The sequence below is a fragment of the Pelecanus crispus genome, chromosome 1, assembly GCF_030463565.1.
Source record: "Pelecanus crispus isolate bPelCri1 chromosome 1, bPelCri1.pri, whole genome shotgun sequence".
Classification (NCBI taxonomy): Eukaryota; Metazoa; Chordata; class Aves; order Pelecaniformes; family Pelecanidae; genus Pelecanus; species Pelecanus crispus.
Window position 1 is genome coordinate 28983156 of NC_134643.1, and position 25557 is coordinate 29008712.

At 40.0% G+C, this 25557-nt stretch overlaps 1 protein-coding gene across 1 annotated transcript in view; it reads right to left on the reverse strand.

Moving 5' to 3' along the window:
- MET (MET proto-oncogene, receptor tyrosine kinase) overlaps positions 1 to 18070 on the reverse strand; it is a 71479-nt gene extending 53409 nt beyond the window's left edge. Inside the window, exons 1-2 of the mRNA XM_075716226.1 lie at positions 16862 to 18070; positions 2298 to 2489 (exon numbers count right to left, since the gene is read on the reverse strand). Of these exons, the coding sequence (XP_075572341.1) occupies positions 2298 to 2489; positions 16862 to 18061 (1392 nt within the window). The 5' untranslated portion in view covers positions 18062 to 18070. The remainder of the gene's footprint in view (positions 1 to 2297; positions 2490 to 16861) is intronic.
- Positions 18071 to 25557: the final 7487 nt, after the last annotated feature.

A 25557-nucleotide genomic window follows, 5' to 3' on the forward strand; every position in this document is an offset into this window, starting at 1 on the left:
TTTTTATTTGGAGGTAGTGTCATTAAAGGTAGTCAGTATGCTTGTTCTCCTGCTGGTTTGCACCAAACCCTCAAAGAAAGAGCTCCTTCTTATTACAATATGAGCCTAATGCTGACTTCCCCCTTTAGCTCAAGCCAATCTAATTCAATGATGAGAATATTTCTGCTAATGGTAATGTGCCATTTACACAATAGCCTTTCTTTTGATCCATAGCTGAACCTGGAATGGGAAATGTATTCTGGAAATATTTTAGTTGTTCCTTGAGTTGGGCAAATGTCTGAATGAAGTGTGTGGTGCAGGGCTTGAATGAATAATTTAAAGAATGTTACAAATAAAAATAATGCTGCTTTGTGCTTTCCACCAAAGCTCCCTAAAAGCTTTGTGACAGCCCAGAAGAAATGCAGCGAGTAGGACAGTAGTTGTTATTAACTGTATTTTGTAGATAAGGAAATGGCTTCAGAAAGGTTAAATTGCTCACGTTCACTGTGTGAGCCAGTGTCTACATTTACGAACAGAGCGTAGGTTGCTCCTGTGCTCAGTGCGTAGCTCTTAGCATTTGCCTTTCCTGTGCTGAAGACAAACTGCAGATTAAAGTTACCAAGGTCATCACTGGAAGTTCAGGTAAGACTGGCAGGTTTGTCACTGAACATTTTGTTAAATTCCTATCTTTTAGGAGGAAAGAGAAACATGATTTTCTACAGTTTTTCATCTGTCCTTTGTGGTAAACCACTTTGACCTCCTTTCCTGTAGGAGCATTACGGATTTTGCATTATGGGGAAGGTTCTATGTCCAGTCTGTGCAGAAGACAGAAGTGGAGGTCTAGGATTCTCTTTGTCCAAAAAGGGTGCCAATAGCGGGTTAACAAATACCGGGGACAATACGTAACCCTACTTACTGTATGTGGCAAGGACAGAGAATGAGGAGAAGGGAGAGAAGGAAGGGAAGGCTTGTTAGTTAATCTTATTTGATGACTTACACCACGCAGAGATTTTTATGAAAAGGTGCAAGTGCCAAAGTGTTTTCTGATGGAAGGTTTTGGGAAATGGGAAAGCTGGAAGGGCACAGCAACTCATGATGGCAAATCTCATCTGTTTTCAGTTAATGATGGTTGGGGGACAACGCTACTAACTTTGATGACTATCTGCAGCCTACAGAGCAAGAAGGGCCAAAGATTGCCAATACTTGAGGAAGCCCACTAGAAGGCAAATAGTACTGGTGGAGTGAAAGGACACAGGTCCTTGGGTGCAAGAGGGATCCAGGCTGAGATGCATATCCAGGCTGGACCCTGTGGCAGCTGGAGAAGCCAAGCTCTCCAAGGTGGTCACTGCAGGATGACAGTGCTTGAAATAAGATGGGTGAATAAAGGAATCCCTTGGTGCTTTCAGAGTATTTTGTCTTCGATATTTGATTTTGACTGCCAAGTTTTTAAAAGATTCTTGGCCCTATGGGTTAGATTTATTTCATTAGTCACCTACAAAGAAGTCATGTAGTGTAATCTACCTGTCTAGATTGGTTATATACTCGGTTGAGGGAGGCAGAATCCTCAGGAGGGTGATTGACCACTTTTTATGGAAAACCTGCTTTAGGACAGGAAGAATGGCTGTCCAAAAGAACAGAGTGAGAAGAGAATGAGCAAGAGCGCGAAAATCTAAGATACACTCAGAGACACTCGAAAGGTGGAGGAGGAGCTAATCTCAATTCTAGAGCTGTGAGTCATAGGCTATGGGTACATTAGCAAGTAATTTGGTGCCAGAGGAGTGCATCAGTATATAGAAACAACTAATGCCAAGGCTCCTGCTTTTGCACTGTAAACTCTCTCGGCATTTTACTTTGAACTAGGTTTAATCTGATCCTCTGGACCAAATGACCGTATGAAGCATATATCTGAAGCTGTTTGAAGAATCATTCACTGTTTTGGACCTTTCTGCCCCAGCTGGGGTTGGAGAATATTTGATGTGTATCCAAGACAGAGCTTTCAGTTTAGCTTCCTTTGAAAGAAATCTAGTTTGTATGGACCAAAACTGCTCTGTGAACTGAACCAGCTGGACTAAGTGAACATCATGGTGGAATTTGCTCCAAAACCATTGCTCCAAACCACAAAGCCCATGTAAACACTTAAACAGCTGAATGCTCTACTAGGCACTTTGTTTATATTCCAGGGTCTCTGTTTTACTCAGCAATTTCAATTTTCTAATGCCCTGTTAAACTGGGATAATACTGTTCCACACTTTTCACCATCCTGCTAAACTCCAGTAGTTCTTTTTTTTTTATTGTGAAGGTGTCATAGTAATATTTACCTGCATGAAGCGGCCCTCCGAAGTTCCCAGATTAGCAACAGTAAGGTTCCCTTTGGTGAAGACAGATATTGATGTTAACAGGACGCTGTTGAACTGGCCCATGAACAAGTCAACCCTCTGCAAAGGAGTTGTAACTTCTAAGCGATATTCATCATCTTGTGCTCTGCAGTATGAAGCATTTCTTGAAAAAGCCTGTTAGAAAATGAAATACAGATGAGTACTGTCTTTATGAGTAGGAATAGATCTTTGTCAGAGTGAAGTCATTTAGCACAAATGCATTTGACCAAAAGTATTTTAAAATGTTTCAAACTTAATTGCTTCATCAGTTATGATGTTCCATGAGGAAGGCAACGACTTCTTAATGTTATGGGAATGTTTCTTTCAACTTTTTTTTATCCTGTCTGTTGGGAATAAGACATAGGGTCTTTATTTAACCAGATGATATGTGTACAAACACATATATCAGGTATCCTTTCTCTTAGTGACTTCCGTAATGCTGTTTCTCCAGGGGCTTCAGAATTCCTTGACTGAAGAGCCTGCCCAGTGACACACCTGCTTCTAAAAGCGATTCCTAGAAAATGATTGTCTAAAAACGTTGCAATCTTTTTAACTTTTTTTTTTGCATTAAAATAACAATTTCCAGTATTCTTTTCTTTCTATTCTCTTTTCAACACCTTTTTCAGTGATAAGACAGAAAAGGGGAGAAAAAGATGGAGAAAGAGAAAAGGGAGATAAGCCAGGAAAAATATGTTTCTGATTGCATGTTTAAATGAAACTATGGGGAAGCCAGCTTTTTATAATTACTTAGGCTGTTGTATTGATCATCTATGGCTCATGCACTATTTCGTCCAATCTCTGTATGTCTTGAGTGTACTGTAATAGTTGCTGCATTTGCAGGATTTTCTCTTTCAGTTTGGGAATAGAGATTGCATGTTTTTAATTTTCATTGGAAAAATTCTTGAACAATACACTTTAAGTTATCTCCAGAGAAGAATATAACCTGCTGTCCTGACAATTCAATAGTAATCTATTAACTGATAATTCCATTACTATTGATACTACATCATCTGTTTTGGTGAGATCGTACAGATAATAACCAGGAACCCCCTAAAGGATCTCTAACCAGTTTAAATTTGGAAGTCATCTAGCATGTTCCCACTCTGACATACTTTATGAATAAATGTGTAGGGAGATTATAAAAGATCTTATGGTGGTTCCCTCTGTTGAAATCAATAGAGCGCTTCCTTTTCCCTTTTTTTTTATCGATTTGTTGCTGTTGGTTACAAATATATTTTAATTTTTTTTTAAAAAGCTTGAATTAAACCTTTTAAAGACAGTCAGTCTTTCCACTAAATTAAATAGGTCTGGATCACACCCTTAAAGAACAAGTAGGAGTAAAATTTTTTCTTATTTTCTTGATTCAGATGGGTTTCCTTCTACTACCAATAATCAATGTACTATAAGAAAGCAAGCGATGAACCAAGAATTTCTTGCTGGCTTAACTCTGGTGAATTCTGGAGAAAAAACAAGGCACTGAAAATGCTATAACAAAACATTCAACCTAATAGCTCAGTCCTTTGCTGTTGAATGGATGGGGCTCTGAGCAACCTGATCTGGTTAAAGCTGTCCCTGCTCACTGCAGGGGGGTTGGGCTAGGTGATCTCTAAAGGTCCCTTCCAACCCAAAGCATTCTATGATTCTATGAATTGTAACGTTTCTGAACTGTGCACAGCAACAGCACTGGCGGGTGAAGTTTTCTATGATCCCTAGGAGCTCCAGTCAGCTGTGGTGCCAGCTTTTCTCCGGGTGCACTGTCAATTTACTGTACAATTTAGGTAAAAAACTGCGTAAGACCAAGCGAGCAACTGAAACCTCTGTGCACTGCCTAATGATACAGAAAGAAGGCTTCCAGATTAGATCTGATACAGCATCGACTTAACAGTTTGGTTATCCACATGCTAAAGTGTTTGCTGTATTAGTTTTGGTATTAACTGTTACAGTATGGTGTGTTTTGCTCAGCAGGAACTGAACTAATACTTTACACTATGCACACTGAACATTTGTTGAATAGACTTTAAATATTTTTGACTGATCAACAAGGGACAAATTTAGCTTGTCTTTGCTTTGGCCACCAAACAAGCTAAAAGCTTTTCTTTGGCCACCAAACAAGCTAAAAGCTTTATTCTTTTGCACTCATATCCTATCCAGTCTAAAAGTATTTCTGAAACATCTGTGCAAAGATTACTCATACAATGAGTATGAATAGTTCAAGTGCAGAAAGATGTACAGTTTTCATGCTTTTTGAAATAAGGCAGATTTCTGAGTTTACCCTCCCCCAACTCAGGATCTCTGCTCTACACTGTAACTCCTTTTTTGCCATGAGCAAACGACTTTGGGGAGAGATGTTTCTGTGCTAACCTTAAAAAAGTACTTCCTCCTGTGTAGTCATCTTAACACAATTTGAACATCCTGACACACCTCATGAAACCCTGTTCAAGCTCTTTTTAACAAGTGGCTAGAATTTCCTGCTTGCCCCAGCACCTTTCCTAGCTTCTCCAAAGTCAGTTTAGCCACAAAGTCAGCTCAGCCTTCCTCAGAGGTGTCGTAATTTTGGGTATCTGCCCAAGAACCTGCAGACTGCTCCACATATGGCACTCTCAAAACCTGGCGCTTCATGGATTAACCATAATGTAAGGTTAGCTGTTTAAGAAATAGGAAGGCTTTGATCTTTGAGTAGAAATGCAGAGATTAAAAGGCTACTTAGAAAACTAAAGGAAGATTGATAACACGGAAAACTTCAGCAAAGAAGCTGCTTTAAATTAACTCTTTGAAGCCTGAATCTCTCCCTCCCTCCCTCTCTCTCCGTATACACATAAGTATCCATTTGGCTGTCAATGTGGAAAAATAACTGATGTCAGATGATGCACTCTGGATATTATGCCAAGTTCCAGTGACAAATCACGCAACTATTGAAATGGACGATTAGAGAGCGGGTAAGTGCTTGGGTTGGGCTATATTGCTTCTCTTGTAGGATGAGAGGTGCCAATTGCGTGTGTGATTCATAGTGAGGGCTTTGTGAAGCTGGTGTAGGTGTACCACTGGAATGCAAGGAGGTGTGAGCAAACCCTGCCTTTTGACTGTGTCCAGAAGGGTAGGAGATAACCAACACTATCTTGTTTGTTCATAGGGGAAGTTGCGATGTTTCAGAATTTAACCTGGATTCAATCCACAGACGACGAACATGCCAAAAAAGTCTCTAGACATCATTGAGCTGGGCTATCAGGAGCTGTCGCTGTTTGGCAGTTAACTGATAATTTATATATCATATTCAGTGAGAATAAAAATAATATTTTGGACAGAGTTGCACATTTGAAGCCAAAAGTGCAAAGCAGGGAGGAAATTTTAAAGCCACTAACGAAAAATCTCAAAAAAATACTCAGGTCAGTGTCAGAACCAATTATAGAGTCTAGTCTCTAATCTGAATAGCTAGACTCGGGGGGGGGGGGGGGGGGCGGGGAATCACAATTTTAACCAAACACTTTTTTGAAACTTTTCTATTATTTGCAGCAACTGCAGTTTGGAGAAACACTCCTCCAGGCTTGTCCTTCTAGAGCTGGCCAAAACCTGTTCTTCGTTAAGTGCAGTGCTCAGTTAGAAAGCGCTATTATGTGTAATGTCTTCATATTATGTTTAATGTCTTGAATAAACTAGAAATTAATGGCTTAATCACTGCAGAACATTTAACACTGTCTTGTGAGTGATTTGGAGGAAATAATTAAAATTAAAATTTAATTTGACAAATTGGAGAAATGGTCTGAAAGTAACTAGGTAAAATTTCCTAGTGTCAATTGTAAAATACTACAGTTATGAAGGAGAACTCAAGAGAAAGTAGGAATAAGCAGCAGTCTTATATCCTGCTGGTTTGTTTATACGACTTCTAACTTGTTGGCTGTCAGGAATCAGATTCCTAAGTATCAACTTTTGTTTTCTGCTATGGATCCTGGGGAGTCTCCCTCAAGAGAAGTGGGCACCTACAAGTGCGGACAACATTTCTCCTTTGAGCATCTCTATGGTGTAACATGGAGCAGGGGGAAATGAGCTACTGCTAAATGAGCTGGATCCTGATATCTGCAAATGGCAAAAAACCTTTTTCAAAGAAACTGCTGTAGAGTGAATGAATACATGATTCTACATAACAAATAGATTCCCAAGGCAATTAAAAATGGAGACGATGTATGTTGCTTATCTGTTCTGTTGTGGAGGTCAGTGAATTAAGATGAATAATAAAACTACCATTTTCAGGAGTGTGTCCTACTGGAATCAAGCACATAATGGTGGAGAATTTACGTGATCAGCTGACTCTGAACAGGAAGAGTAACTGTGAGGAACACAAAAGAAATTTTCTTGGGTATTTTTATCCAACACACTTGTGCTATTCTGTGATATATTGGAATTTTCTGGGTAGTTTGTAGTATTTCTCTTCATAAGTGCATTTGATCACTGCTTCTCTCCATGTGAATTACAAGAAGTGAAATTCTGGCCCCAATAACTCCTTGAAGAGGATGAGTGACTTAATAAGCATCAAGTTGGAGGGCTGTTAGAGGGCTGGAGTTAGAACCTGTATTGTCTGTTTCCCAGTCCCATGTAAATAAAAGTGAAGGATATTATAAATTTGGCCTGTCTATCATTGTTATCTTTGAAAGGAATTACTCCTTAAATTTCATAAACCTCATAAATATTCCCAGCTGTCACATACCGGTCTTTTTAATTCTGGACTCAGTTAGAGATGACTGCTAAGGTCCTTGTACTTACAGCTCTTTGACAAAATGGGGAGAGGAGAGAAATAACCAGGACAAACTTTCTGGCTTCTGGCACATTTACAGACTCTGTTCACTTCATGCCTTCTTCTGTCAGTTCTCTTGGCAAAGGGACTATCTGCCTTCCCCTTTCCCACGTGGTTTCATGCCATAGCTGGTCAGAGTCAATAAAGCGTAATGGAGAAGAGGAGAAATACTTAAATAGCTTTCTACTATGCTATCACAAAGGAGTATTTTTTCCTTTGCAATTTGCAAGACAAAGTTTGTGAAATGGACAAAATTTTACTACTAGCAATTCTAAAAAGTCATAGTCACGTTTATTGTTCTCACTATACATAACTGTCACAGGGTGTCTGAATTCTTTATGGTTATGAGCACATTCAATGATGATACATGGAAAAAATATGGACACATTTAATTTTTGGAAGTAATTGACCGGAAAAAAATCTCTTGTGAACAAACTCCAGCACTCTACAACAAGCAGAGGAGAAGTCAGCCAGAACTGAGGAACATGAGAAACAGAAATTCTTTGGATGTAGCATATTCGCTTTTGCCAACATGATCAACTGCAAGTCCACAGCGAGACTCCTCACCCGCTGGGTCAGCGTAACTGCCATGTGAGTTCCCAAAACTCGCTGCTGCATTTCCAAGAGGAGCAATTGTGGGAAAATAAACAGGGATGGCCATGTATCAGTACTAGTCATAGGTACTGTTCAATAGCAGGCCAAATGCACGAGTTGTCTTCCTTATTGGCACCAAGACTGCATTCGTATTCTCCCATTTCACTCCCATTATCTAATATTGTTGATTAAGAGGTTGAGTCTTTTGTATTGAACTATTTCACATATTCATATTGATAAGGTCAGTAAGTCCTCAGAAAGAGGTATCCCAAAAGGATGAGTCAGCTATTATTTGCTGCAGAGACTACAAGGAAGCTAGACTAGAGCAGGCTGCTGGGGATATGCAGTGTGTACCCCACCTGCTGCTCTCACAGAACAGAAAGACAGCTAATTTCCATGTTAATGTGGCCGTGATAGGTACTAGGTATGCTGAATTTCTCTTTATTTTTCAAGCCCTATTTTGTCAGACAACTAACTTGGTCTTCCCAAGAATACCATGTTCTTGGGAAGTGGAACAGAAATCACTCAGAAGTCACATCACAAAAGAAAAGTGTTTGAAAACACAGTATTCAAAATGCTATGTGCTTTGTAAAACAGATTCCTGCACAGTAGCACCAGATATCCTTACCAAGTACTTCTTGTAAACCTAAGGAAGGGAAAAAAAGAGTAAGAAATGGAACAGTTCAATTTTGCCAGTGGACACAAATTTACGTGCTAAACAATTCCCATAGAAGCAGATCCACCATGCTTCTGGTTTCTTCTTGACCAGTGAAAGGCACCTCGAGGGTGTAGGTGCTGTGAACTCGGTCCAGTGTTCATGGAGAACTGAACACATCTGGGGCAGGGGACTGGGTTCTGTTTCTAAGAACTTCTGCTGAGGCACTGAGCTTTACTCTAAATGGTAAAAGAGTTTTTTCCTCTTTTTGTTTGAAACAAGGAATTGTTTCCCTCTTCTTCCTTCCTCCTCTTCCCAATATTCCTCATGTATTTGAAAGCAATTTAAAGATTTTTTTTTTTTTATAAAATACAGGAGAAATATGTTCCCTTTCTGAGAATAAACTTTTCAAATCTCAGCTGCAAAGTAGGAGACTTGAAGAAAAAGCAAGCAACTGGAAACAGTCCTTTAAGATGGAAACAATCAGGCAATCCTAACTACGCAGTGGCCACTGTTCTCTGTTGCTACTGCCTGGAGATGGTCTGAGTTACACAGTAAACCAACCCTTCAAAATACTACTTGTTGCAAAATAAGGAACAATTTAGAGGGAATTACTGAAGGATTCATTACCTTTAAGCTACATTTTCAACTTCAAGGACTTGATCTAGAACTCACTGAAGTCAAGGTAAAGATTACAAAAATTTTTATGACTCCTAGAGAAAGAGAAATTTTTTAAAGAATTCCATTGATGTAAAATTTTACATAGTATTATCCCACTAACTCTTAATACTTGTTGCTTTGATCTACTTCACTGCTAAAATGAGAGGGGGGAAGGAAGTTACTGTACTGATGCTCCACTTAAGGTAATAGGTAAAGAAACATCCATGTTAAATGTAATTAGTTAATACAAATTAAGATGATTACATGTTCTATTGTCAAGATCATTCAAAGGCTTATTTGCTTTTGTCATTGAATAGTGCTGCATTAGTTCTCATAATCTGGTTAGTGCATTAGCACTAAGTAAATCCTATTGATTCAGCAGATAAAATGGACCTAAGTAATCTTTGTATTTTGCTGATTTCCCTTATATTAATTCAACATTTAACTCAGTATACAGATTATCAAAAGAGAGGTGTTGACTAATTACACATTTTGAAGAAATAAAATAATGCATCGGAGATGTTGTGTTGAGAAAAGCAGTTTTGCTGTACATTTGTAGTGTGCATCAGGTGCATTTTTCATAGAAGTCCTTATTTACACGGAAGCTGTGATGAAACAGAAAAGCTGTGAATTCCAAGTAGAGCAGTTATCCTAAAATAATGCTGAGTGTGGAGAGTCTTATTCCAAGATAACATTGCACAACAACTGCATGTCTAGCCAAAACAGTGGTGCAAGAGATGTGTGGGATAGAAAGGAGTCCAGAAAGCAGGAAAAAAATCACACAATTTGCCCTGATTTCCACAGGCTGTGTCTAAAAGCAGGGTAACATCTGTCTTAAGAAAATGAAGGTCTTATTATCATTTCCCCCAAGATCACACCTCCTCTAACATTTCATTGTTTTCACCCACACCATAGACAGTACAAGTAGTGTTTCTTTGTGACCTACACTTGCTTTCTGAACCATTATGCCATGGATCTTCTTCCTTAGCAGTGGGGTTTTTTTTAATTTACTCTGGGATTTGACTCTGGTTTCACTTGTATCTTTGGAAATGAGGAGTAATTGCACTCTGATGCAAAAGCTGTCTGAGATCAGAAACCCACATGCCACCTAGAAAGTTCGAGTAACACAACACTCTCCTGAATAATAATTACCTACTGTTGCTTTAGTGAGCAATAATGACGGCAATATGTGGTCCTGAGTCAGATCAAGTAGAGTAAGTAGAGAAACTGCTGAGGTAAGGCTGGTGCTGAGTGAGCTGAAAGGCACATGTCTGCTTTGTCAGGATTTATGTGTGTCTCTATCATTTGGCAGCAGATCCTGAGGAAAATTCATTGCTTGCTCAGATGCCTCAACTACCTACCAAATCCAGGTGGGATGAATCCAGGACTTAGACCTGCATGCAGTGCACTGCAGAACTGGCTTCTCTTTCTCTGGAACATGGAATTGTTTATAAAGAAATCCAAGCAGCTCTTTCAGGAGGGGCTGACACAGTCCCATTGCAGAATAACCATCAGCAGACTAGCCAGGAACTTAATCTGGGGCAAAGGAACCTTAGAATTTGGTCTGAACCCAGGAAAGGAGGCTTAGATATGAATATTACACATCTCTAGTGAGTGTCCTTAATGCTGCATACCTGCTAGTCTACATTTTAGGCATCTTTTCTTGTGGGACTGCAAAGGTTTTCAAACTTGCAAAGTTACATAGGATAAGAAAATAATTCTGTGTTCAGTTCTAGTTTTTAGTGTTATTTAAGGGCCTTCTGAAACTCTGAGACATAAAAACCACATGACCAGAGAATCTAGATGTCCATATTAAAAAAAAAAAAAAATTTACTTTCTGCCTGAATTTATTTCTGTGCAATTCCAGAGAAAGGCAGCAGAGTCACTCTTCTGCACTAATAACTAATAGGGAACCCTGCCTTCAGTGGAAGAATTTGATTAAAAAGTCTGGAAATGGAACATTATTAGTAACTCTGGCTGATAAAGCAGTGCCCTTTACAGAAAATGGTAGTTTAACGGATACCACTTTTTCACAGAGAAATCCAGCTTTCATTGAGAAGATGATAAAACATCAAGCAGCAGCACTGGGAGGCAAACAGAGAGAGGCTTCTAACAGGAGATCAGGAGAAGGAAACTCTGTAGTTTTTGCAGCACTCAGGGACTAACAGGTCACCCCCTAGACCCCACAGCTCCTGGGGCTTGGAACAGGAGAGTCTGCAAAGATACCTACCACTCAGGGCGGTATGGCACTTTCCAAAGAAACTCCCTGACCTGCATTTTTCCTTGCCTTGCCTTTTTCTTGGGAACTCCCTTGTGAGGGTGTCCACGTGGCCAGTCCCCGGGACAGAGCAGACCTTACCTCTGTAGTTACACCTGTGCTGAATCTGGCCCAGCCTGAGATAACCATAGCCGTACCTATGCTCATACCATACCACCTACACACTAATAGCTATATCTCTGCCCTTACCCATACCTATGCTCATACCATACCACCTACACACTAATAGCTATATCTCTGCCCTTACCCATACCCATACCCATACCCATACCCATACCCATACCCATACCCATACCCATACCCATACCCATACCCATGCCTCCCTCATATGCAGCTTAACCGGAGTTCAGACTCCTCCTGCAATCCCTTAGGCCATGCTATTTGCCCCAGTCGGGTCTTGCATGGCCAGCTGGGTAGGTAGCCACGTACCTAATGGTGGAGGGGAGCTGGGTGGTGAGCACACCCTGCCTTGCACTGTGTTGTACAGGGCACAGTGGGGACCCTTGGGATACCACCTGGGCTTTGAGCAGACAGGCAGCAAGTGCAGAACAGGAACGTGGATGCAGCCTGTCACCTTACTGCTGTGGTTTAAGCCTGTTTCAAAGGGCGTCAGTGCACATTGCCCATTACCCAGTCCCTCTTAGTTTATTCTTCATAGACGTCAGAACCCATAAAGAAGCTCGCACAAAATGTGTACGGATGGGAGCAGGCTTCGTGCCAGGCAGAGGGCTGTATGCCATTTGATATAGCATTTCCAGAAGAATAAATGACTGAACCAATCCAACAGATTCTGGTGTCTGACTTTTAGAGAAAATATTCAGGCACATTCTACTTGCAATATAAAAAACATTTCCTCCATGCTGTGAGATTATCTAAATAAGCTACATCAATCCTCCCTAATCATTGAGATGTGGTGTTATTTTTTAAATCTGCCAAAAAATTTAAGCCAAATGGTGTGGGATATTACAGTTACAGGGCCTCAAAAGAGTTATTTGTCTCTGTTTATTTTATTAAATATTCCTAGACATACCCTTAGGATGACAGATCAATAAGTGCCTTTGTGGTTTCCTGATAAAAGGCAGCAATTATTTTCTTCCATTACAATATAAGCATAACCCAATTTTACTCATCTATCATGTGTGTAATGGTAGTAAAGAAGCATCACCATGTGTTTATTTTACTGTCACTTTATCTTTTGTTTTGGTGATCTTCTGTTTTCATTTCACATTCTTCCAACTGTTTGTGCCTTTCATTTGAAGGGAGTGGCGACCAGTGTGTCTTGCTTTAGGACATTTGTTGGGAATATGGTGGCAAAAGCCTGTCTGTGGTTTCTCTTTTCCTGTAAGGTGAATGGAGTACTTTAGGCTTTCACCTGAACTTACCTGCAGAAGAAACAAAACCATGGGAACTTTACAGAGCTGAACTTGGATTTCGTTTTTAGAGATGCTTTTCCATGAAAGTCAATAGTGATTGAAGTTGGGTATCAGAGGAGAATTGAGCTCACAATTGTTTAGCATATAAGAGGCGCAGAAAGGCTAAACAAAGTCCATAAGATCATGATCTAACTAATAACAATTGAAATGTATACTTGAGATTGTCAAGGCTAAACTCAACCCATCTTCCTCACTTGGAGAATCACATTTAATCTGTGACAGAGGTGCACACTACCGGACCATGACTGCAAATGAAGCAAGCAGCATTTGTCTCCTCATCTAAGTACTCCTCTGCTTTGAGGATTACCACACCAGGGCTGATAGTGACTAATTGTGACCAAATAAAGTCTGCTAAAAGCCTACATCCAGTTTTCTCTTCACTGTGGGTGAGGAGATTCCTGAACAGTGATTCAAAACCCTCCACAGCAGCTACCTCTCAAGATATCCTTGTCCTGACTCGGGCAATAAACCCCCTTTACTATGACCTCAAATTTTTCTTTTAATTCAAAGCCAGTTCTGTTTCCTCCTTGCTGTTATTGAAGTGTCAGCCAGCTCTTCACTGAAGGAAATTATTAGGAAGTGCTAACTGGTCACAGCTCTGCTGAGTTACATCTGATATCAATCAGATGTGCCATCAGATTCACTTTTCCTAACCCTGACTTCAATGAGTCCAGGTTTTGGCTTTTTACGTATTTCACTTAAACACAACTGGAAATGTTTTATTTTGATTCTATAAAGTTTTCCATGAGCACTGGAATAAGTGAAGCACAGTTGTGTATGGATTTCTATCTTGTGGTTGGTTGACTTTGCTGTCCAGCTAAGCTCTGACGGAGACTTTTCCCATGGGTGAGCAATACCTGCTTTGGTCCCTGTGAGTCTTTCCGATGTTCATAAAGGACACCCTTAAACTTCATCGGTTTCCATAGCCTGAGCATATATTGCATCTGTCTCTGGATTCACACCTTTAAGATTTCTTATTGTTGATGTTTTCAGGACAACTAACAGAAAGACAGGCATACAATAGCATGACCACATAAACTTCATTCCTTTAGGAAACAAGGCTAAAACCAAATTTTGTCAAACACATCAAGATGAGTTGAAGTATTTTTTTTTAAATGCTGAAAATCTGAGAAGAACGAGATAAGGAAGTGTTTTGGATGTTTTATTCTGGTTTATTTTGGTCTAATTCTACCTTAAGCAGCCTCAGACTAAACAGTCCTGAGGGACAGCCACTTAAAAAGATGGACTACCCCAAGTCCAACAAAATTATGTACAATTGTCTTGTGGGACTTTTTTTGATAAGATGAAATGACCTTCATCAATCAGACTCTAACTGTAAATTATCTGATAGCACTCTCTTACAAACATTGCTAAAGGCTCATTTTTCTTTTTAATGTTGAAGTTAGTGGTATACCATATTTACTGCTGTACTGTTTTCACTGTCCTATGACTTAATCTCACAGTGGTCAGTGCCTTTCACTTGCATCAGTGGTCTGTGGTTTTATTCTCTCAACATCAAAGAGAAAGATCATCTTGGCTACATTGCAAAATGCAAGTTTTGATTTTTGCCAAAATAAACTGTGACAAACTCTCACAGTTTATAAAAGCTTTAAGTTGAAGGTGACTTACAAAAGGGGAAAAATGGGTTATGCCCTCGTGTATGTTTTTATAATGTATAAAAAAGGGCCTAAGAAGAGTTGAGGGGTTTGGGACTCTTTTTTTTGTTATTATTTTATCACCAGCAAAATCAAGGAAGACCAGATTTGACATTCCTGACACAAGCATAAGAAATAATGTGCTTTCCTTCTTCTGCCTGTTCCTTCACTTCCTTCACCTTCCAACCTTGCAGGTCTATTTTACACACCTGAGAAAAATGGGTGTAAAAAGGATGCCTGGCAAATTCTTGCCAATCTTTTTGGCCGATTGAAACCTGAAAATACTCACAGGACACTTTTTATTGGAGCCTGAATGAGTCCTCTGGAATAAAGCAAATGAAATGGAATGGCAAAGCTTGACAGTCTTGATATTTCAGTGTTAAGCAAACAATCAAGACAAAAATTTCTGACTGCCTTTATGCCATTTAAAGGAACCACAAGAAATCACAGAAACAGTTTTCCCTTTATCAATTTAATGTAGCAGAAATCAGAGTTCTGATGACATTTCTTGAAAATGGGCAACTATAATAAACTGTCTGCAGTATGAGACATTCAGTTCTGATATGCAAAGCAGCAGCAGACTCTGGGAAAGCTTTTGAAACAGGAAAGTACTTCCCAGCATGTGAAAAATGGCAAATTATTCTGTCAATATTTTAATGATATACTTTGTTATGAAAAGATCACCTTATGAAATGGGTGTATAGGCAAGTATAGAATGAGATAAGTTAAAGGCCACAAGCTTTAAAGACAGTAACTCACAACTAAAACATCCCAGGAATAAGGAAAAAAGGTACTTTCAGAGAAGAACAATGTTAATTGTTAAAAACTAACTGAAAAATTTAAAAAAAAGATATTAAGACCTGAAATGAAAAATAACACAGTGAAGAAAGATAACAAGTTAACTGTGCTGAAAGTTTTCTAACTTGCTTTTACTTCCTGAAAATCGCCTTTCTCTCCAAAAAAAAGGAATAAAATGCTACGTCTGTTGTGGCTGCTGTATAAGCATCCACCAGCAAAGCCTACATCTGTGTTAACACCTGGAGCTTGCGATAAGCAGTCGTCCCCTGAATGCTGAGGCTGCTGTGATGATGCTCAGACTCGGTCACCCCACCTCCGAGCACATTCCTGCTACTGGGGAGAAGCCACAGCAGCTCTGTAATGGATGCTTCTCCCCAGACCACCCTGTCTCACCCCAGGGAGTGAAGAGCAGCCCTTCTCTTGCATGCAAGAGGCTCCCAGCTCCAACAGGGCATGTGCCACTGCCCTGTCCTGGTGTCATAGAATCATAGAATGGTCTGGGTTGGAAGGGATCTCCAAAGGTCATCCAGTTCCTGTGCTGGGCAGCCGTGCTGAGGAAGGCTCTGGTGGCATAGGGGTGATGAAGGCCTGTGGTTCCCACTCTCACCAGGAGCCAACCCAACAATGGGGAACGATGGATCCCATCCAGCCCCAAATGCAGGTTGAGCTGTTGCTCCATCCTGACACAGGCCTCATCCTGGCTCACGAGGCTGAGCAGAGCCCCATCATAAGAGCTCTGGCCCTGCCCTCTGGTAGAGGACAGTGTGCCACCTCGGAGCTCCAATATTCTTGTATCTGAGAAAAGAAAGCTCCCCAGAGAGGACATTTAAGGCCCTGCTGCATAAGCAGGTACAACTGAAAGCTCTGATGCTTCATGTTTCAAAATAAATGTTAAAAGTACCCGATTCCCAGATTCTGTATTTCCTTTAAAAGAACTGACACCAGCACAGACACTGGCCAGAAGGGAAGAAATGACTTCTGTGCTTCCTTCACATACAATATTTCGATGGTTGGAAAGCAGCAGCCACCTGAACACATGGTGCACAGAGAGGCAACCCTCCCACCCGAGACTACCGGTATCCTCATTCAGATACCCTTTTCATAGGCACTTCTTTCATTAAGAAAACCGATTTCAGTGGGACCATTTATGTATCAAGCATGAGTAATTGTATTACAATCTGGCTCTTCATGGCATGTGCCAAACCAGCTCTTTCATTTTTTTTCTAAGGAGGGCAGTGATTCAGCATTAACATAGTTGAAAATATGACTGATATTTTCAGGGACTCCTCAGTGCACATGGATACTAATGTTAATGAATACTTTTTTGAGATATTAAAATAAATAACTGCCTAAATATTCCATTTATTTGCATCACAGTCTCCCAAGAAAAACAATTACCTAGAAATTAAAAAAAAAAGTACTTTTTTCCCCAGTTCCACTAATACTTTTTTAGCACCATAAGGACCTCAGTGATTTTCATGCTCAATTTACATGAACTAATCCTTACAGAGATGAATCATCAGCAATGCTAAGTAATCTGAAAGGATCAGGGACTTATATTTTGTAGCTGAAACTGAAGGGACTGCTACCTGGCAATGGAGTAGGCAAAGAGAAAATGAGAGAATGTAACAAATTAATTGTCACTTACCCTGTTCAAGCAGTATTTGCTCTCTTTCCCATAAAAGTGCTGGAGACATTTCATGTTCTGCTTGTCGACAATCTTGTTGAAGAACTCGTTGATGGTTCGCACGGAGACGGCACAGACAGCAGATCTGTTGGTTGGTTCAGAAGAGTCTGGTTTGCTTTGTGCAAAAACGCCGTAGAGAATATCATCGTTCAACCCAAGGCCCATTTCGTGGGCTAGAGCTGCCCCTGGCTTGCTTACATAGGCAGCTTGCAAAATGTTGAATACCTCCTTTCGGATGGACCTCTTCCTCCGCTTTTCAGTAAAAATACACTCAAGAGGCATTTCCATGTAAGAACGCATCTCTGAGTCTAAAGTGCAGAAGCGGATAATTCTAGTGTGAAAAGCCTGGGAGTCGAGAGATTCTCTCTGGACAGTCAGAAAATAGACAAAGTGATCATTTTCAAAGGCATGGACATACCTAATGGGATATGAGTCACGGAACTGAGGGAGGATATCTATATAAGACTGATCTGTGAGAAATTCAAAACCATCCTGTGTTTCTTTTAACCTTCTGACCGATATTGAATGCAGCACATGAGGAGGCTGAAATGTAGATGTCACAGTATTTCCAACAAAGAAGTTGACAAACCTGTCCTTTTCGGTCACCAAAACTTTGGTTCCTAAAGTGCTTACAACACAGTCAGGACAATTATCGGCTTCTCCGTCCACCCGGGGTGAATACATGCAGTGCACCTCACTTCCAATGTCAGCAGGGTTGTCAGGGTGAATGATGTGACGGTAGCAGACGCCTCCAGACACACTACCACAGCTGATGAGCTGATCATCATAATAAGTTTCTAAGAGCAGTGCCATGTTGACATTATCCTTCCACATGCTGTTAGATAAATTGGCTTTATCTTTGCAGTCTTCGCATGGTGTGCAGTCAGGGTTCTCCAAAATGGGCCCAGTCTTGTACACAGAAATGTTCTGGAGAGTTTCATTTAGTACATAAATCTTGTTGACTGCTCCAATATAAACATGATGCTTGTATAAAACTACATTCTGAATCGGTGTTTCTGCGATAAAGTTGGGAAGATCATATTTGACACTCAAATTCATCTCTGATTTTTTAGCTGCTTCTTTGCATTGTCCATGGCTCCGCTGCAGCAAGGCAAATAGGAATACGATAAACCCAGAAGGATATGCAGTAAAAGGCTTCATTGTCAGAGATTTAATCTGTCAAAATATATTTAAAGGAAAGAGTGGTTATATTTCATGTACTAAAACATCAGTTTATCAGTCAACAGAAATCCATTTCTAGGCTGCATGTATTAGCTGAACTATTTCAGTTTAAGAAGTGTTGTAACCTTGCAGTAGTGTCATTAATAGTCTTACGCTAGCAACTGCTACGATTACTGTTCTTTGTGGGTACTCATTTCACTGCTTTCAGAACAATTCACAGAAGGATTTTCTTATGATGAATTTTGCAAGACCCCTCGGTGTGTTGTACAGCAGCAGAAGAGAGATGACTAGTTTCACATTGGCATTGAACCAGCCGACTGATATGGTTTAGAAGATGATGGTGCACAGGTAGCTGAAAGCAAATCTGCTCAGGACACTCAGGACACAACTGCATGCAAAGCAGTTGTAGCGCTTCAGTGTGTGGATATAAGATATTTGGCGTGTTCCTCAAGGGGCTGAGCTGTTTCTTAGCACAGCTGCTCAAAAATGAGAAATAGGAAAGACATGAAATAATGTGAAGATTTGAGCTGGACGTGGCCTCTTTTATTCTGTTGATATTTTTGATTAACCAAGGAAGAGACTTTTCTCCACCAGACCAAAGGAAGAAACCCCTTTCTCTCCCTCCCTCCCTCCAGCTCTCCAAATCACTGTCTTTCATAAGGGCCCGGTTTGGAATAAAGATTTTTTTTTTTTTTTCAGCCAGCTCTACTTCTTGGAATAGCCATTTTTTCCCTAGTGTTGACAAGGTTTTGTAATATATTGTTAGAATATTTTATGCATCATGTGGTGCCTGGCATGTGCAAGTTTTATTTTAGGCCCTGTACCACAGCAGTAAGTCACTCTGGTGAACCTTTACAAGATACAGGCGTATCACTGTATTGTAAACAAAGGGGTATCAAGTGACCTACAGCCATTAACTGATGAAATCAAAAAAACCTAGCGCTCTTCTTTTTTTCACTTCTCCACACAATTGTTTGATGTGGCTTGAAAAACCAAAGGCAGATGACTAGTGTGATATTTCGCCCCCTCTGAAGATCAATTAAATGAACTGTGGTTACAAGCGTTTCCATGCAGTGTCCATGCTATGCCCTGTCACACCAGACATTTTCTGTTAATGCCATGACACAGTTGTTAAGCCAAATTTAGCTTCTTCACGGAGAAAACAATTATGCATTCTAACAGCAATATGATCACATACTTTGGGAAAATACTTATAGTTTGGCTATAGTTAAGCGATTGTTGCTAATAGAGAAATGCTTATGACCACTGAAAGGATTTTAAATAGACAATCTTGAAAATTACAAACTAATAATAGGAACCAGGATCTCTGTATTGACTTTTTATTTCACTAAGACTTTCAGCAAAATGGAAAGCTGACTATAGACCAGAGCTGTTTCAGCTGTGTATAAATTCAGTGTTTTCACTAGACTGGTTAAAACAATCCATCAATAATTCTCCTGTGTTCCTTGTGACATTTTATTTCAGCATCCACCAAACTCTTTCTGTGGCTTACCTCATTAATTACACAAAATAATAGGTTTTGGAAACAAAGAATTGTTCTTCCCTGTTACCTGATAAGAATCATGATTGAGAGCTGGGGATAAAAATCAGAAACACAGACTATTTGCAAGCATTAGCTGGTAAGAACAAGTCACACTTCTGGTACTGAGAAATGAAGATCTTCCTTCGAATCAACAACATTTTCTGATATTAATTAGTGATTACAGAACGCTGGAAACAAATCAAACATGAATTTAAGTTTAAAAGAAAAAGAAAAGAAAAAAGAGCAGGGATATTGCTACAATTAGAAAATAGCCCCAGTACACAAGGTGCTGACTTCTATATTGTATAGGGCAGGAAACCGCTTTCTCATCCTCTGAAACTTCTTGCTATTACAGAATTTTTCCTGCTCTGTGCTCGAATGAAACCAAGAGCTTTCAAAGTTTGTGTGAAACACCCAGAAGTCACACCCAATCCAAGAACACCCGTGTTCATGCCCCTGCCTTGCCGGTGCTGAGCGAAGGTCCCCGCAGTGGGAGGAGTGGGAGCCTGGTCCGACTGCCTCCTTTCAGCCAGCACTTCCACCCAAGCAACTGCTAACACTGATACATTCCTGAAGATTCACTTCTGACAAGTCAACATGTTCTGACAAATACTAGATTAAGCAGAAAATTCCGAAAGTGCTCTATTTCTGACACAAAGTGGAGGCAGGTATATTGTTTACTGCAATGAGTTTAAACCCAAGTAACAGAGATGACACTGCAGTGGAGAGAGAAAACAATAGGTGGGACAATAGTTAGATGAAGATGAGGATGAGGATGATCAACCATCAGTACAGGAAAAAAGATGCAAGGTTACTTGACAGGCACCTACTTTGTTGCAGTATATTCTGTGCTATGTCCTTGTTTTAATATGTTCCCAAATAGATTTCCCACCCAGTATGCCCCTCAGTCTTCAGTTTACAATCCTCCCCATTCTTCCAGTGTCTGAAAGCGAGGATCCCTAGCTGTTCAACAGTAAATACCAGTGTGCGCTGCAGAGGGATTTAGAGCCATAAATACAGTCTGACTTATTCTTTCCCTCAAACCACATCTTGGGATGTGAGGCCAGTCTCCTTGGATAGGCTACTCTGCCTACATGCAGATAAAACAGTGCTGGTTTGAATCTGTGCTCTGGAGACAGAAAATTCCTCGTTAGACTCCTTTAGCAAATGAGATCCAAAGCAAAGAGCTTAACAGCAAGAGCAAGGGTGGGATTCAGTGTGATGCAAAGGATGCCAGGAATAATAGGTACTGTATTTCACCACTACAGGAAGGAAAATATGAGCAATAAATGAAAACTAAGTCATCTTTGCCTTCATATCTGAGCTCCATCATTGTGTCTTCCTTTGTATGCTTTTGAGGTGTTTCATGCGTCCTCCTAGAGAGAAACCTGCTGATTCCCACCTATGGGAAGCTCAGGCTCAGATTTATGGGCAACTCTAGGAAAGATGGTTCCCCACAATGCATGTCTCCGGCACACTGTGTATCTTTCCTTAAGCTGCCTGAAATCAGAAGACACATGCTCTACTGTGAGACATTTATAGCTTAGGGAGGACATAGGAGTTATGTGAAGAGTACAGTGAGCAACTCCTTTTTTTAGCCATTTGTTTTTTCACAGTCCTCACATCGTATACACTCCACTGTTCCTCAATGAGGCTCCCGTGATATTTGGTGCCTCTTTTTATCTGTATTTGGCCCAGGGTCTTTTCCTATTCCACTGCTGCAGCCTGCAGCACAGAGTTGCTTTTTTGTAAGCTCCAGGCCAGGTCATTGCAAACACACCTCACTTGAATACATCCTGAAGAAGCAGGAAAACTTTGGAGAATTAAAAATTCAGTCCCACCTCTCTTCAAAAGTCCTATAGTCCCAGTTGTCCTTAGCACATACTAGAATGTAATTTCAGTTGAACTTAAGCACTTAAAGAGTTTTGCTGAATTAGAACCAAAATACTTAGGCTATAGATACACTTTTTGAGTCAAGTCAAAGAACTAGTTGCTGCCTATCAGTTGCAAAAGGAAAACAAGTAATCCCTTTGTTTCTCTACTTGGTTTCAATGATGGATGCTGTTCATTCTTTTGTGACCTTCCCGTGACTTGTGTGTCAGTGTGTCTTTCATGTGTCTACAGAAGACTTGTAAGCTTTGGCCTGTGATAACTATCAGCAAGCAATAGCTGTGGATGGATTATTTCTTTTGTAAGAGATATTTTCAAAGCCTGTGTCATGATGTGCTCATTTTTCCATCCCTCAGCAGACACTAACTTGTATAACTGATGAGAAAATGGATTTTGGTCAACCGTTGCAAGTGGCTAGTAATGATGTGTCATATTAGTGTGCCTGGCAACCTCAAGTGCTACGGCTGATGCTTCTTGCCGGGCTTGGTCTTGAGTGTTTGTGTACAATTAACAGCTTCCCAATAGCAATCGTTTTCCTACAAGTTTCATTCTCCCTAATTATGGCCTGGGTGATAATTTGTAAACATCGAACATCATGTCTCCTCTTCACACTCTTTGCCACCGTACTGACAAGTCAGGCCTGGCCTTATCGTGGAATAATGTTCAAGCTGTCATATGCAAGGAAGCCAGAAAAAAAGAGTCATGCTTCTTTCCTAGCCCTCATTTCAACAACTCTGGTCCCATTTAACTCTGATCACAAGGCACCCCATGCATCTGCACAAGCTAAGGCAACATGCTGACACGAAAGCAAGCGTTTTGTCGGTCGGTGCATCTCATGTTTCCTTGCTTTATTACAGAAAAGGAAATGACAGGGTCCTGCATGTCCCACATAGAGCGTGTTTGTACAAGAACACATTTAGTCTTCAGATAGGTCATTTGAGGTTAGGTACAGCAGAGCCATGTTAATTCATATTTCGCAAACTCTGTTGTCAGCAAATGGTAGCCTTTTCTCTTCTTTAAGGAACTATTTGATAGTGTAGTTTTATATTTTTTCCACTGGGTTAGCACATCTTGTTACTGTAGGCTCTGACAGACTTGTGGTAGCAAATTTATATAGGATAACCATAGTGATTGCTGCTCCTGAGAGTCCAGTTTGCTTTACTATCCTGGACCAAAATCCGTGCCAGTTCAGGACCTGATTCCCTGTGGATTAGACACCCTACTATGGAGAGAGCAGCATCATTTAACAGGACAGGGCAACTGAGTGGGGGAAATGATAACAGCTCCATCCATCCAACTTTAATCTGTTGTTGCAAATCTGTCACAGCACTGGCACCAGCTTCAACAGACTAAGCTCACAGTGGACGTGTTCATCAGACTTTTCAATTAACTGATTGCATCTGTTGACAAGATCGGTTATATGTAAATCAATTATTGAGGTTAATGTGTTTTCTATGTCCACAGATTAAAAATGTTCTTAAGTCAGAATTGCTAACCTGAATTACCTACCTTGGTTAAAATAACAGAGAGAACAAGGAAATTTGAGAAAGTCAGCCAGCAACAAATGTACAAATGATCCCTGAGTTGAATTCAAATGGCTAATCTGAGTTAAAATCCATGTTCCCTTGTCTTGAGCACTATTTTTACTCTAGTTTAGGTTACTATCCTGACTAGGATGGGAACATAACTTTCCTGCAGCATGATACGTACACTAACATGATGCATTTTCCCAGTGCATAGAGTCACAGGGCTAAGTAGTGGTGATTTAGGTCATAAATTCATTCATAACAGAGCACAATAGAGCATAACAGAGCATTCATAACACTCCCAAGAGGTGTGTGTGCGTGCACATGGCTGATGGTGAAGAACTGGTGGGGAGGGCACAGCCTAGGCAATTGCTGGAGGATCTACCATTAACTAAATCTTCTACATATCCAGTGCAGTCGTGTGTGTCAGAAGAAATTGCTTTCATTAGCATGTTCAACAGATCTGTAAGCCTTTTCTTACAATATTCAAATACAAAAAAAGAATCTAAATTCTCCCTGCATAAAATATACTCTTGAATATACACAGTCCATTACTGGGTCAAATATACCATTGTAATTCATAGCAGCTATCAATAGAAGCATTTTCATTGTCTACCAGGTTTATTTTTAACAGGCATTAAAACACAAGAACACTAATCTATCCTTCGCAGTGGAGAAAATGTTATTCTTATACTCATTTAGCATTATTTTTTGTAGGTGTCCTGCAGTGCAATAAACTGTAGAGTGTTTTCTTTGAAACTTGCTTCAGATCTTAACATCCTAAGGCCAACTCATGTCTTGGGTCTGTAGCACAACTGGATCTATTTAATAATTTTCTGTTGTGATGGGCTACGGTGGCACTACAGATTCTTCCATAACAAACCACAGCGAACACTCACTCATATATAATGAATGAGTGGAGCAGATCAAGAGCTATACATTGTTCAGAAAGACTAATTTAAAAGGTGGTATACAGCATTTGTTGTTATTCAGGGAAATTTCTCATGTGAGGAAATAGTACTCATTCTAAGGGCTGAGGAATCAATTCCATAAAGAACAGGAACTAGAAAAGAAGTTCAAAATACACAAAGAATAATTGAAAAACGTGGAGGAAATACCCACAATAAGGTAGGTCCTTCGTTGTTTGTTTGTGCTTATATTTCCAGATGGGTTTGGATCTTTAAATACAGGAGGACAGCTTTTCACATCTGGATGCATAAGGATGGAAGGATTTTTAAAAAAATTATTGTATTGTTTGGCAATAGCAAGAAAATAGAAAGTAAACTTTGAACACAACACAACACTATTGATCCACTCTATTCATCTGAAATGCAAGTCAGCAATTGTGGAGCTTCAGTTAGAAAATCCTTTTGATGCTATAGTGTCTCTTTACCACTACACTGGCAGTAAAAGAAATCCAGTTCTAGCACAGACTTAAGCTTGATATCTACAGCAAATAATTCAGCCTGAAAACTGACATGTGAACATCTTATTCAGTCCAAGTGTTCAGTTGAAGTAGAAAAGGAGCTGTGTGTGGGGTTGAATAACATGTTATGCTTGTTATTGTACATGTCATGACCAATTACACAAGGTAAGGTTGGTCTTCTGTTTCAGGTGAGTGAACATGGAGATATTTGGGTTTCACTCCCAGTTTTTCACATGTTTGGACAGACTAATTCATCTCTTAATGTATTTTCACTGCATATGGAAAGCAAAGACCTTTATTGACTCTAACCAGTTGAGATAAATGCAGACACATGCCCTGGTTCACCAAGGAAGTCACACAAGCTCGGGTAAAGATGCAAGTCCTTTTTGGTGTGTGTAAAACCACCTTACATTAGGAGAACACAGTTTTCTTGTATCTCTGAGTCGATCCTGTTGATCAACTTCTTGCATGAGTCTGAGCATTTTGTGGTTGTCTGTACAGAACGGGGACAGTGTAATTTCCTTGGAATGTAGTTCCTCCTTTCTTAAAGAGCCAAGTTGGCAAACCTGGCTGCAAGCACAGTTTTAGCTCGATTCCCTTAACTACTCTCAGCACTTACTTAGATTTTCTACTTTATGCTTTATGGTTGTAACATCTATCTACCTGAATTCTTGCATTGAAATGCAGAGCAGATTTTGGAAGCCTTTCCTGTCTTGTAAAGCTAACAACCTTCCATACTGTGATAATTAAAGGAATGGCATGGGTCATAAAATGAAAAAGATTAAAAGGCAGATAGCCATGAGTAACCAAGACAGCATACTGATTTGATCTAAATGTTCTAACAGCAATTATGAATGATCTTGATGCAGGGCATTTCCTGCAGTTTAATTGTCATTTGGTGCTAATGGTTCTTAGGAGTCCCTGAGACAATAACCCTTCATAGCCAAACATTAATCACGTTAAGGAAAAAAAAAAAAAAGTTCTGTACATCAATAGATAGTGATGATAAAGTATATTATATGAAAACTGTACTAAAAGCTCTACATGCACACCAAATTATTCAGTCTCCTTTTGATGTCATTGTAAGTAT